The following is a 13,474-nucleotide window of genomic DNA, read 5'->3' as shown; positions in this document are numbered from 1 at the left end:
GGAGCAGTTGGTTCACATCCCTTTGTTACTGTACTTATCAAATCAGGATACACTGCTTGGCCTGTTTTCAACTAGGTTTAAAGCTCCTAAAAAAAATAAAATAAAAAATAAATACAAAATAAAGCTCCTAGAGAACTAGAATGTTTTTTTTTTTTTTGTATTCTGCATCACTCTCTTCCACAATCCATGCCAATACCTCCTAAAGTAGCACTTAAAATTTTCTGGCTCATTAAATAACTATTAAATGAATTAATGACTCAGAGTTCTGCAGGTAAATAAAAGTATCAGCCACCATATTGAGAAGGTGTGAAATTGCATGATATCCTGAGGGAGGAACAAAGGGAGCAAAGAGAGGGTGCAGTTTAGACTACTTGCCCCGGCCCTTCAATGTCAGGTCCAATTCTAGCTGCACTGCTTAGAAAAAGTATCATCTGGGGCAAATTATTTAATTGTCTGTGCCTCAGTTTCCTTATCTATGAAGTGGAGATTATCTCCCTCGAGACAGTATATTCTTATACATAAGGAATAATATGAAACACTTAAAACAATGCCTAATCAATATACACATAAAAAGGTACTTGACATCATTTACCAGTAGGGAAATACAAATTAAAACAATAATGATATACCAGTATACATCTACCAGAATGGCTAAAATTACAAAGTCTGAAAAAGGGCTGACAAAGATGTAGAGCAACTGAAATTCTCATCATTGCTGTTTGAAATTAACATTCACTTTGGAAAATCGCTACCAGTTTCTAAAAAAAATTAAAATATACCTGCTCTAACGACCCAGGAAGGAATACTGACCAATGAAGTTTAGGAAGATTCAGCTTGGAACATGAAGGACTGTGACTGACTTCCCAAAAGAACCCTGGAAAGCTCCCTAATTTAGATTTTGCATGACAGAAAAAGGTAGGCATGAGAAGGCCTAGTTACTGCCTTTTAGGATTGCAGTTGAGATTTGCATGCCTATAAAGTGAATTAATATTTGTAAAGCATTTAGAAACAATGCCTGACTTAGCAATGTTATACTAGTATTTGGTAAATAGATTTTTTAAAAAAATACCTATTCTGTGGGCCCTCAGAATTTATTCCTATATATATATACCAGAAAAGAAAAAAACAAAACACACAGAAAGTCTTTTACAAGAATATTGATAGAAGTTTTATTCATAACCCAAAACTAGAAATTCAAATATCCAAAAAGAGAAAAAAATTGATAAATTGTGGTATACCCATAAATGATAAATGGCATTACTCAGTAAAAACAAAACAAAAAACCCCCCAAAAACTACAAATACAAAACATAAATGAATCTCTAAAACATCATGCTAAGAAAAATAAGTCAGGTACAAAAGAGTACATGCTGTATGTTTCCATATGAATGAAGGTGAAGAACAGGCAAAACTCGTGCACGGTGATAGACACATCAGTATAGTGATTGTCCTATGAGAGGGAGGGAGAGAGAGAGAGAGAGGAGAGGAGAGAACTGGCTGGAACAGGGTAAGACAACTTTCTGGAGTGATGGGAATTTATACCTTGATCTGATTCAAAGCAGGAAGGACTGAAAAAATTTATCAATTTGTATACTTAATTTTTTTTTTACTCTATGTAAATAATACCCAACAAAATACTCTTAGCAAAAGTTTTCTCCCCCCAGTTAAAAGTTTTGCCAGTTTTTGAGAAGTATCTGGTATGTAGTAAGTATGCAACCAAAATTATCTACTATTATCAATTCCAGTTGGGTAATTTGTTAGGGTGGTAAGGAAATAATCATGATTACACATGGCTGAGGCAAAAAACCAAAACTAACAAAAACCAAAATCTGAGTGTCTCTCAAAGAAGGGGAAACAAACAATGACAGGTGATTATAGCCACTGTATTGAAAGGAGAGCTCCCTATAAAGTCTATGGATTACTATCTAGTTTGTATTTCTTTCATACTGCCTCTTCCATAATGCTTAGAGCAGTTTAGGGATTTTATTTTTATCGTTTAAAAACCATTTATTTTTACCCGGATGTCCAATTAAATGCTTTTAAATATCTAGATTTTCCTATTGACTTTCAAATTACACATTAACTTCCTCTTCTAGGCCCATATTGAATACTAAATATATATATATGCACACAAATATATACATATGTATTTATACATATATAAAAAAAATAGGTTTTCCATTTCTTACCAGGATCTTGAACTTAATTATGACTAAGGTTCATTCATGGTGGGGATACAAAAAACACTGACCATTATCTTCAACTTACATCTAAAATATTGCACTTCAAACTTTAAGGGCATGTTAATGTGAGCAGGTAAAGGTGCAATTAATTTTAGCCATGGAAGATGGGATGCCTTCTGAACATCCCTTTGAAATGTTTCCAGCGGTAAAGTAAAATAAGGTAAAAGAACCTAAGCCAAGTGTTAAAGGATAGGTGTGCACCGGTGTTTGAAGACTGGAGCTCCCAGTACTCACCGTAATCACTTGATTCTCAAGGTATTTCATCAAACAACCAGAACTTGCTATACAGTTTTTACATTTCCAACAACGAAGAATACTTATGTCTTCTTGATTATGATTTTGAGTTATCAATTCTTCACTTCTTTTCATCTGTGGAAAAATTAATACAGTTTTTAAAATGTTGAACTGTGTCAGATTAAATGTGATTTTCTAAACCGTAACCACAACATTAGCTACATGTGGATCAGAAGAAAGAGAATTATCATTTAATGAGGTGCCTACTAGTTACCAGGTCTTAGGCTAGTGGCACTCTATAAACTATGCCCTGGATTGAAAATTCCATTTAATTATGATGATGATGCATTTTGTTAATGACTACCAGCTTATTTTATTTTTGCAGAACATATTATGCCTATTTATTTCCACCTTTCTCTCACTAAAAGTCATAAAAGGCAACTGCTGAAGGGCCAATTAAGTAAGTTAATGCAGGGGAGCCTGGGTGGCTCAGTCGTCAAGCATCTGCCTTCGGCTCAGGTCATGATCCCAGGGTCCTGGGATTGAGCCCCGCATCGGGCTCCTTGCTCAGGGGGGAGCCTGCTTCTCCCTCTCCCACTCCCCCTGCTTGTGTTCCCTCTCACGCTATGTCTCTCTCTGTCAAATAAATAAAATCTTAAAAAAAAAAAAAAAAAGTAAGTTAATGCAGTGGCTTTAAAAGAGTCCTAACAAAGAACTATAACTATTCTTCTAAATAGGAAGTTTTAAATACCCACAGCATTAAATTTGAAATATAATAGAATTTATTGAGTTGTAGTTAATTATGTGAAAATGGGGAGTACTTATTTTAAATTGATGGCAAAAATTCCTTATCCTGAATGCAGTAATTTCTCTTGTATATCGTACTCAATGGAATAGTTACTATACTACATCTTGTGGTATATGTAGTCAAACAAAAAGACTTAGAGAACAGCCCTACCAATTGTGTAGTCTATTTTTATACCTGAGATTTTATGTAAATAATGTAAATTAGACCATTCTGGCAGAAGAGTTTCACACTAATAAGGATCCCAAAATAGGCTATTAACTAGCTTGGTAACAGTTTATTCGAAAGAAAGGAAATGTCTACTAAGCTATCCATAAGGGACTGACTAACTTCCCTGGCCACATTTCCCCATTTGTTAGCTCTGTCATTTTTCATTCATTCATTCATTCAACATTTACTGACAGCTAATCAAATGCCACACAGTGAGTCAAACTCCGGGGGGCAACAAGCTGAGTAACATGTATTTTCTGTCTTAGAGGTACTCACTGTGCTATAGCTCAACAGTTTTCCACCTGAGATCATTACATTCGCTTGGGAAGCTTTAAAAAATGATGCCTAGGCCCCACTCCTAGAAATTTTAACTTATTTGGAGATGGGGAGGGAATTAGGAGTGGGCACTTTTTAAAGTATGGTCAGGGTGAAGACAGAGATGTATTACAGAAGCTATTAACTAAATTGGAACAGCTGTTAAGGACTATAAAAGAGGGAACACTGATGAACCTTAACCACATTTAAAGGATTTAAGGAACCCTGCCTGGGAGGGCACAGCATGCCCCTCTTGCAGCTAATCCCAGTTCTGTCTCCACGGACATCGTCAGAGCCCAACTCAGTCCAATTGCCTACTCTGTTTAAACTATGTCCTCAATAATCTCAATAATATCTTAATTTGCAAATGTCCTATCTCCTCCTGCTTGATGTGCCTTTCTTCATTGTTGAAACCCTCTCCTCTTTGGCACTCCTTTCTCCTCTCTTCATTCTTAGTGTCTTATGTCCTCATCTCCCTTTTAACCACAAGCAGCTCTCAGCCAAGAGTGGGGACTTGCAAGGAGGGGTCCTATCAGAATCAATGATGGAGAAACTCCCTATCTGCCTATGTTCCCCCCTCTCCCTAAGATCCACACACATCTCCCGGTTCCTCCACCCCTCCCCCACATATCAACATTTTTCCATGCTTTCTTGGGATGCAAGTATGTAATTAGAAAAAATCCTGTAGGTGGGTCTAATCAGTATTCACTGAAAATCACTGAAAATTACACTGTGTGACAAGTCTTACATCAATGATTTCTAAATCTGTATATCTGATTTTTGTCTTATTCCAAAGCTCTAGAGAAATAATTCCACTTCCAGATGTCAACTGCACATCTCTAAATGAATCTCTTTCAAGGGCCTTTGTACTGGCTGTTTGCTGTCTAGATCTGTGCTACCCCATAGGGTAGCCACTAGTTAGCTGTATTACTGAGCACTTCAGATGTGGCTAATTTCAACTGAGATGTGCAGTAAGCATAAAGTACACAGTGGATTTTGAATATTTAGTAGGAAAAAAGAATGCTAAATATCAATATTTTTACATTAATTTCACATTGAAATATTTTTTAATATAGAGTCAAGTAGACTATTTTGTAAAAATTAACTTCACTTGTTTTTTACTTTAATTTGACTACTACAATTTTCAAATTACATCTGTGACTTGTGTCATGCAGTTGGATGGGACTTGTCCAGACCTCCTCCTCACAGGTGTGTGCCTCATTCTTATCACTCAGATCTGAGCTCAAAGTTATCCCTTAGTAGCATGCTATACTCAGCACCTGAGGGAGTTTATTTCAATGTAGGTCACAGGGCCACATTCCCAGAGATTCTAGTTCAATGTTTCTATGGTAGGAAGTGGCATATTTAACAAGCACACTAGGTTATTATTAGGGTGATCCAAAGACCACACTTTGAGAGACACCAACCTACAGAATACAGTCTACGCTCCATATGTCAAAAAAGGTCCCTTAGGTGTAGCTCAAGGGATCTCTGTGATGGAACTGTTCTGAATCTGACTGCAGCAGTATTCATATGAATCTATACATGTGATAAACTGCCCAGAACTAAATACACCCCCCCACACACACACACGAGTGCATGTAATTGGTGAGATCTGAATAAAGTAAACGATTTGAAGGGTATACAGGATCTTTCTGTGAATCTATAATTCACAATTCACAGTCAGATCCACAACTATCTCGAAAGGAAAAGTTAAAAAAAAATTTTTACCACATACATTAATAACTCAAAATTTTTAAAAGTCATAGTATTTTTACCAATTCAATGTCCTGGCATACTTATATAATCCTCTATACTGCCTTTTCTCAATACTTTTGGCTGCATACTTTTTGATTGCCTCTTTGTACAAGGAATATTTTCTATAAGGAGAGTAAGAATATCATATAGTCTTTCCTCTTCAAAAAAAAAAAAGCAAAAAGCAAAAACCAAAGCCTCTTTATACCCTTAAAATCGGACTCCCAACTGTTTCTCAAATCTTGGCATCCCCTCCATGAACACTCCACCAACACTAATGCAGATCTTTGTGCGCTTCCCTAAAATTACCTTTTTCGCGCTCACACTTTCAATTTGCTGTTCTCTCTTCCTATAATATCATTTCTCTTTCCCCTGACTTTATGTTAAGAAACACTTTTACCCTTTAAGGCTAAACTCAAATTTTTCTTTCACAGATGCTTCCCAGGAAAATACAATTACACCGTCTTCCATGTTCCTATAGTACTTCATACACACCTCTATGGCAGCACTAGTCATGCGGCATCACACTTATCTCTGCGTACGCGTGTCCTATCAATAACTACAAGTTCCTAAAAAGCACAGTATTCTATTCAACTCTATATTCTTCCAACCAAACATGATACCTGGTACCAAAAAAGACACTCAACAAACGTTTGTTGAAATCGAATCAACAAGATCTGGGAGATAGCTCAGCTCACACAAAGTCTTTTTCCAATACCAAGTGTTAAGTATGTCTGGCCAACTGTCAGTGGGACAAATCAAATAGAGATCCTATTGTAAAATGTGAGGAGCCCAAGAAATAAAGCTATGTTTATATATATATATCTTAGCTTAAAAGGAGAACTGGAGGTTACCCAACAGCGATATAAGAGAGCTGAGGTGGCTTCTGTCAAAGAATTTATGCTAAAAGAGTCAAATATGGTAAATGAACCTATTAACAAAATGGTAGTCTTTGAATAAATCTGAACACAGCATCTTCATTGGCTGATAACTCAAACTCATCCCACCTCAGCACCCTAGACGCTAGTAGTGGTTCTAGGAAGAGGGAACTGTATAAGTAAACTAGTGCAAACTGGTTTCTTAACTCTGTGATACCCTGGGGTCCAAACAATTTTGGGTAGCACACATCTGCACCACAGAGCTTTTTAATACTTTGAGGACTTTGGGGTAGCAACTAGAGTACTACAGAAGCAAACAAAAAAGGAACAGAGATAGGTGATCTTGGCAAATAGTACAATACAAAGATGAACTAACTGCCGAGTGCATATGGCTGTCTCACCACATACAGGGACTGTTCAGAGGGGCTGGGTTCTGAGTCAACAGATGCAGAGGACAAACTGTAGAATTCTGATATTATTGTTCATATGACTACAGTGCAACTTACAAGTGCGTAAGGCCTTAAGAATTCAGGTATAGGGGTGCCTGGGTGGCTAAGTCAGTTAAGCGTCTGACTCTTGATTTCTGTTCAGGTCATGATCTCAGGGTCATGGGATCAAGCCGTGCATAGAGCTCTGCGCTCAGTGGGGAGTCTGCTTGAGGATATTCTCTCTCTCCCTCTCCTTCTGCCCCTCCTGCTGCTTACACTCACTCTCTCTCCCTCTTTCTCTGGCTCTCTAAAATTAAAAAAAAAAAAAAAAAAAAAGAATTCAGGCATAGTAGTCTCTGGCTGCTTTTCTCACAAATCCTAGTCCTCATTTCTTCCTCCAGTTCTGGTCAGATCAGATATATACATTTTTCTAACATGGAATGCTGCCCTTGGACCCTAGTTCTTCCCACCATGTCAGTCTTTGTCATGCTAACCTTCTTATCTCCTATCCCACACCTGTCTCTTGGACCAAGCTAGCTACTAATACCTGCTTGATTTTCTCCATGTTGCCTGTTCATAGATTTCCCCTTGGCTGTACTTCACTACCTATCCTGATACTCTCATCACTTTCTGGTATTTCCTCAATGCACTGGGCATTTGGAAAATAATGTTTTCTTGAGTTATGCATATCTCCCAAATATCAACACATTTCATTACAGAATATCACAAAGGTCACATGAGTTAATATCACCACCACCCCCAGCAAAAGTTATTTAAATATTGGGCCACAGTCAAGCTCATAGTGGTGGATACAAGTTTTCCAAAGTGCTCATTTTTGTTTAAAGCTAAAATTCCATCACTTGAAATAAAGACTGCCAAATATCCAAGTCCAAAGAACCATGGTTTGTCAATCATTTAAGTAAAAATGGTATGCCATGGAAAGGTGTATGGTTCAGCTCTCAACTAAAACACCTGAAAGGGCTTTTCCTCAAGACCACCATCAGCTTTTAGCATACTGTAGAAGTGCTTTATGCAGGGACGCCTGGGTGGCTCAGTTGGTTAAGCATCTGCCTTCAGCTAAGGTCATAATCCCAGGGTCCTGGGATCGAGTCCAGCATCAAGCTCCTTGCTCAGCGGGGAGGCTGCTTCTCCCTCCCCTTGCTTGTGTGTGCGCTCGGGCTCTCTCTCTCGTTCTCTCTCTCCTGGACAAATAAGTAAAATCTTAAAAAAAAAAAAAAAAAGAAAAAGAAGTGCGTTATGCAGTCTTTCTTTTTTTACTCACATAGAGCATTAAAAAGGTATTTCAGAGGAAAGATTTAAGATCAATAATATGTACCACTTCAATAAGCAATTTTTTTAACTGCATATGAGGGTAGTGAAGAATAAAATGACTACTAGTATAGTTTGTCATCAATGCCTTGATTCTCCTAAGGGACCAGCAGTTTTAATCACTATTGTTTTTGCATTAATGAAAATGTTAACACATTAAAAAATTTTAGGCAAATGACATCTTAATATTACCAAGAAAACAGTTTGGCCAGATTCTCTGAAAGGTCTTAGAGACACAAGGGACTATGGACCACATTTTGAGAACTTCTATTTTATGTAAAACTGCTGTCCCCAAAATGTTGCCTATGAAAATTTTATTTCTCACCAATATCTTTTAAAATATTTAAGAAGGATGTATGAGTCCCTATGGAGAAATATATTTATAATGAATTAAGTTGAAATTTTCTGTAAAGCTAACAACTGAATTATAAACTCCATAAAGAAGCTTCATTCCTGTCTATTTCTATTTACCACTTTTCCTGGTAAAATATCAGTATTTGGTACAGAACTAATTCCACACTCCTGGGTCTTCAAGATTTGCTCACTTTCTCTGTTGTTCATGAGCTTAAACTGGACCTGAAGTGGACAAAATTATCAATTTTAAAAATTAACCTAAAATTAGAAAACATGAATAAACCACTTAACAACTTTAAAAACTAAAACAGAACTCAAAATATTGTCTCCAAAACCCATAAAAAATAGGGAGGGAGGTCCAGACAAAAATGATCTAATTGGCAAATTTTACTGATCCTTTAAGAAATGGGTAGTCTTTATAACTTATGTAACTATATAACTTATATAAAAGAAAGACTAGCTCCGAAAATACAACTTTTACCTATCAGGTAGACAAGGATACATAAAACAAGGTGAGTATAAGAAAATTATATACCAATTTATTTATGAACATAGATGCTAGAAGCCTAAATAAGATAGTAGCCAACAGAACCCATCAATTAAAAGAAAAAAGTATTTTGACCAACTAAGATTATTTTCAGAAATTCAAGGAAGGTACAAAATAGAAAAGAAATCTATTCAATATATTCAACAAACTAAAAGATTCAAAGAAAAAAACCACACAACCACCTTAAAAGACGCAAAATAAAACTAATCACCATTAAAAAATGAAAATACTTAGCATTGTAGAAATAGAAGGAAGTTTCCTTAACTTGACAAGGAGGGAATTTATTGAAAACTTTAGTAATTATAATACTTGATCACAAAACTTTTAAAAGTATCCCCTGAAAATCAAGAAAAGAAGACAATGATGCTCACTATTCACCATATTATTCAGCTTCATAGCAGAACTACTAGCTAACACAATAGAAGGAACATAAAAGGTTTAAGGACAGAAAAGAGTTAATAAGTGAAAACGAAACTAAATTTCTTTTCTAATAAACGACATCCTTTTTTTTTCTTTTTTGTGCTGCAGATGTTTCCATCCTCTTAGGACTACATACATCGCAGTGGGTAGCAAGTTTGTTCCTTGATACTGAGGAGAAAAGGTCTGGATAAACAACATTTCTCCCGCACGCACGTGCACGCACACACACACACGATTTCTTTGTTCCCCTACCACGTTGCTCATTCTCTTGATTTTCATCTCCACTACATCACTTTTATTTACGTGGTACTGTATATAAAACTTTCATATATCGGTATATGTATTTGGCTTAAAATGTTTAAATTCAACTTTAAAAAAAAGATTTTATTTATTTATTTTAAAGAGAGAAAGAGAGAGAAAGAGAGCATGCGCTCTTGAGCAGGGGGAGGGGCAGAGGAAGAGGGAGAGAGAGAATCCCAAGCCGACTCCACCCTGAGCACGGAGCCTGGCCTGGGGCTCGATCTCATGACCCTGAGATCATGACCTGAGCTGAGATCAAAAGAGTTGGACCCTTACCGGACTGAGCCACCCAGGCGCCCCGGAATTCAACTTTCTGATTTACATTCAATACTTCCAGTGTTAGTAGTGAGCAGAAGGACACCCCCTTCCCCAAGTACATTTCTTACCAGTTTACATGGTAAGAATAAAAATCGTGGAAAATATTCTCTCACCCGTTCTCCTTATTGGAAGGACATAGTGTGCTGCTCAAAGAAATCCTCTAGAACACAATGTTACATTTAAGAATAAGGTATGGCGGCACTAGTAATGAACTAATTCTAATGTAGTATTGGTTTCTCAGTCTGGGTACTTACTTACTGGTACATGTACTCACTTTGTGAAAATTCATCAGGCTGTACACTTGTGATCCATTTCCTTTTCTCTATGTAACAACTTTCAATATAAAAATTACTTTAAAAACTTGCAGTGACTTTAAGTCAGTGCCTGTTTCCCTCTCCCCTACCATATAATCCCACGGTTGCCTCTATTTGAGAACAGTGGGTAAAGAATGCTCAATATGGAGCAATATCTATAGTGGCAACTTTCATCATCCAGTCCTGGTTACGAGGTCAGTTTTTATGATAGGTGAAAGTCAAGGAATTCCAGTGGGAATGGGACTAGGAATCAGAGATGTGTTTTCCTACCTCTGTTTAGAGCGGGATTACTTACCCTTTACCAAGGAAAAATTGGAGAATACAGAAAATGTAGCAATGTGCCCCTGCTGGTCTCTCATTATAAAACTGATGTGCCAAAAATCAGTTTATACATGGATACAGTCCTAGCCCCTTTCACCACCAAAGAATTGGTTAAATGCTAAAGAAGCCTTTTGTAATCCAAATCCTGAACAAGTTGGAATGGGTCAAGATAGAAAAACCTAATGTTAAGACCTCTCACATAAGCATAATAGTGCGCAATGTGCTACTCTCCACCCCAACTTCAAGTTTAACACATCAGACAACAACAACAACAAAAAACCATTTTTGTGTTTCATGCATAGAACTTTGTATTCTAACTTTTCTATCAAAATAGTAAAAAAAAGAGACAGTTTTAAATTAGTGATTTCCAGCAATTTCATCATCTTTATATATTATTACCTAATATTTGGGCAGAGAGACGGAGGGATGAATAGGTGGAACACAGGGGAATTTTAGGGCAGTGAAACTACAGTTTAGAATACTAGAATAGTGGATACATGATGTTATATGTGTGTTAAAACCTACAGAACCATATACAACACAAAGAGCAAACCCTAATGTAAACAGTGGACTTTAGCTAAAAATAATATAACAATATCCGTTCATTAATTACAACAAGCGTTATCACACTAACAGTAGATGTTAATAGGAGAAACTGTACAGGGGGAGAGGAATACATGGGAGCTTTCTTTACTTCCTGCTCATTTTTCTTTTTTTTTTTTGTTAAGCTAAAACTGCTCTAAAAATAAAGTGCATTAAAAAATATATAATTATTTTGATGTCTAATAATAGCATTATTTACTCAAAGTTATTAGCATTCGTTAACAAAACAAGGTAAATTTATTTTTGCCTTGGTTACTTAAATAATTCAAAATAGCTCTTCCTCTGAAATTTGATATAGTTTTTTTAAATATAAGAACAATTTCTACATTGTAGAACAGGTATGATACCTGTTTTGGTTTACTTGGGATACTGTAACAGACTACCACAGACTGGGTGGCTTAAACAAGAGAAATTTATTTGCTCACAGTTCTGGAGACTAGAAATCCACTATCAGGGTGCCAGGAATTTGGGTCTCTCTACCTTCCAGACAGCTGCTTTTGCCCTGGATCTTCACATGGCCTTTCCACCACCCATTTCTGGTGCCTCTTCCCATTCTTATAAGGATAACAGTCCTATTAGATTATGGCCTTACCCTTATGACCTCATTTAACCTTAGTTACATCTTTGAAGGCCCTTTCTCCAAATACCATCATATTGGGGGTTAGTGTTTGAACAGATGGATTTGGTGGGGTAGGTGGGGGGGGGGGGCAGAGTTCAGTCCATAACATTTCTTCCTCTGGTACCCAAAATGCATGGCCTCCTCACATGCAAAATACATGCACCCTATCCTAATAGCTCCAAAAATCTTAACCCATCCCAGAATCAATTCCAAGTAGCATCTAAGTCAACTATGTGTGACATTTGAAGTATTGTTGAGGCAAAATTCTTCTACAGCTGTGAACCTGTGAAACCAGAACAATTATGTGCTTCTAAAATACAATGGTGGGACAGGCAGAGGGCAGACTCCGTTCTATGCATGAAATACAAAAAGGTCTTTTTTTGTTGTCTGACTGATGTGTTCAACTTTAAAAAAAAAGTCAGTGTAAAGAGAAAAATCTGAAAGAAAAGAGGAGACAAGTCCCAGGCAAGTCTAAAACCCAGCAAGTCAAATTTCATTGGATATTAAGGCTCAAAAATAATTTTCTTGCGCTCACTGCTCTGCCCTTGAGGGCCCACCGAGGTGGTGGTTTTGTCTTCTGTCCACTGCACAGGTGGCTCAGTACCTTGACCACGGGAGGCAGTCTTGCCCCCTAGGCTATGGGCAATGACAGCCTGGCCAGACGAAACTACACAGGAGGCCCCACACTATGAAACTCAGGAGGGCATAGCCTTGGCCCCTGGGCCTGTGTACTCAGGGCCTGCAAAGGCAGTGGCCATCCTGCTGATCTCAGTTACCCTCAGGGTCATTCTTCCCTTTTCTTGAAGGATAAGATATGCTCACAGCTGGGTAGCTCTCTTGTCCTGTTTTATAGGATCCCATAAATTTAAAAGCCTTTCTTCCCTCTGTCCCCTTCAGTTCAAACTGGCAGTGTCTCTGCTGGTATCTCATCTCTATTCTCTGTGTTTGTAGAGAAAGCTAATTAGATGCAAAGGCATTCTCTTTTTGGAGGAATTAGACAACATACCTATTGGATTAGGGCCCGATCCTATGACCTCCTTTAACCTTAATTACCTCCTTAAAGGCCCTTACTCCAAATAAAGTTACATTAGGGGTTAGGGCTTCAACATATGGATATGGGGGCGGGGAGACAGTTCAGTCCATAATAGTACCTAGAGATACCAAGCCAATTTTCTCAACTTTCACATTATTAGAATGCTCATGTTTTATTGTGTTTCCTGTTAAAGAATGTGTAAAATAAAAGTTCTGGCATAAAGGAAAAAAATACTTAGTTCATAATTCCTCAAAAGGCAAAAGTTATTTGTTAGTGAAAAAGAAAGAAATACGGCCAAAGAATGTACAGGTCCCTTATCAATTATTTATGAATTTCTTAAAAATTAGAACCAAAGGACGTAAAATTGGTAAAAATGTGATACGAGTAATACATACCAAATTAGAAAATAAAACCCTAAACTGATTTAGCCAATTCAAACCATCTCAGAG

The 13,474-nt window shown here is 37.1% G+C and overlaps 1 protein-coding gene across 1 annotated transcript in view; it reads right to left on the bottom strand.

The window, feature by feature from the left end:
* Positions 1–13,474, bottom strand: part of RNF180 (ring finger protein 180) — a 187,700-nt gene that overhangs the window by 157,155 nt on the left and 17,071 nt on the right. Inside the window, exon 2 of the mRNA XM_054512195.2 lies at positions 2,477–2,611. Within this exon, the coding sequence (XP_054368170.1) occupies positions 2,477–2,611 (135 nt within the window). The remainder of the gene's footprint in view (positions 1–2,476; positions 2,612–13,474) is intronic.

This window comes from Mirounga angustirostris, unplaced genomic scaffold, assembly GCF_029215605.1.
Source record: "Mirounga angustirostris isolate CCGP_5_RB_7025 unplaced genomic scaffold, mMirAng1.0.hap1 SCAF_7, whole genome shotgun sequence".
NCBI lineage: Eukaryota > Metazoa > Chordata > Mammalia > Carnivora > Phocidae > Mirounga > Mirounga angustirostris.
Note: the sequence above shows the minus strand (reverse complement) of the source record. Positions and strands in the feature narration are given on the sequence as shown.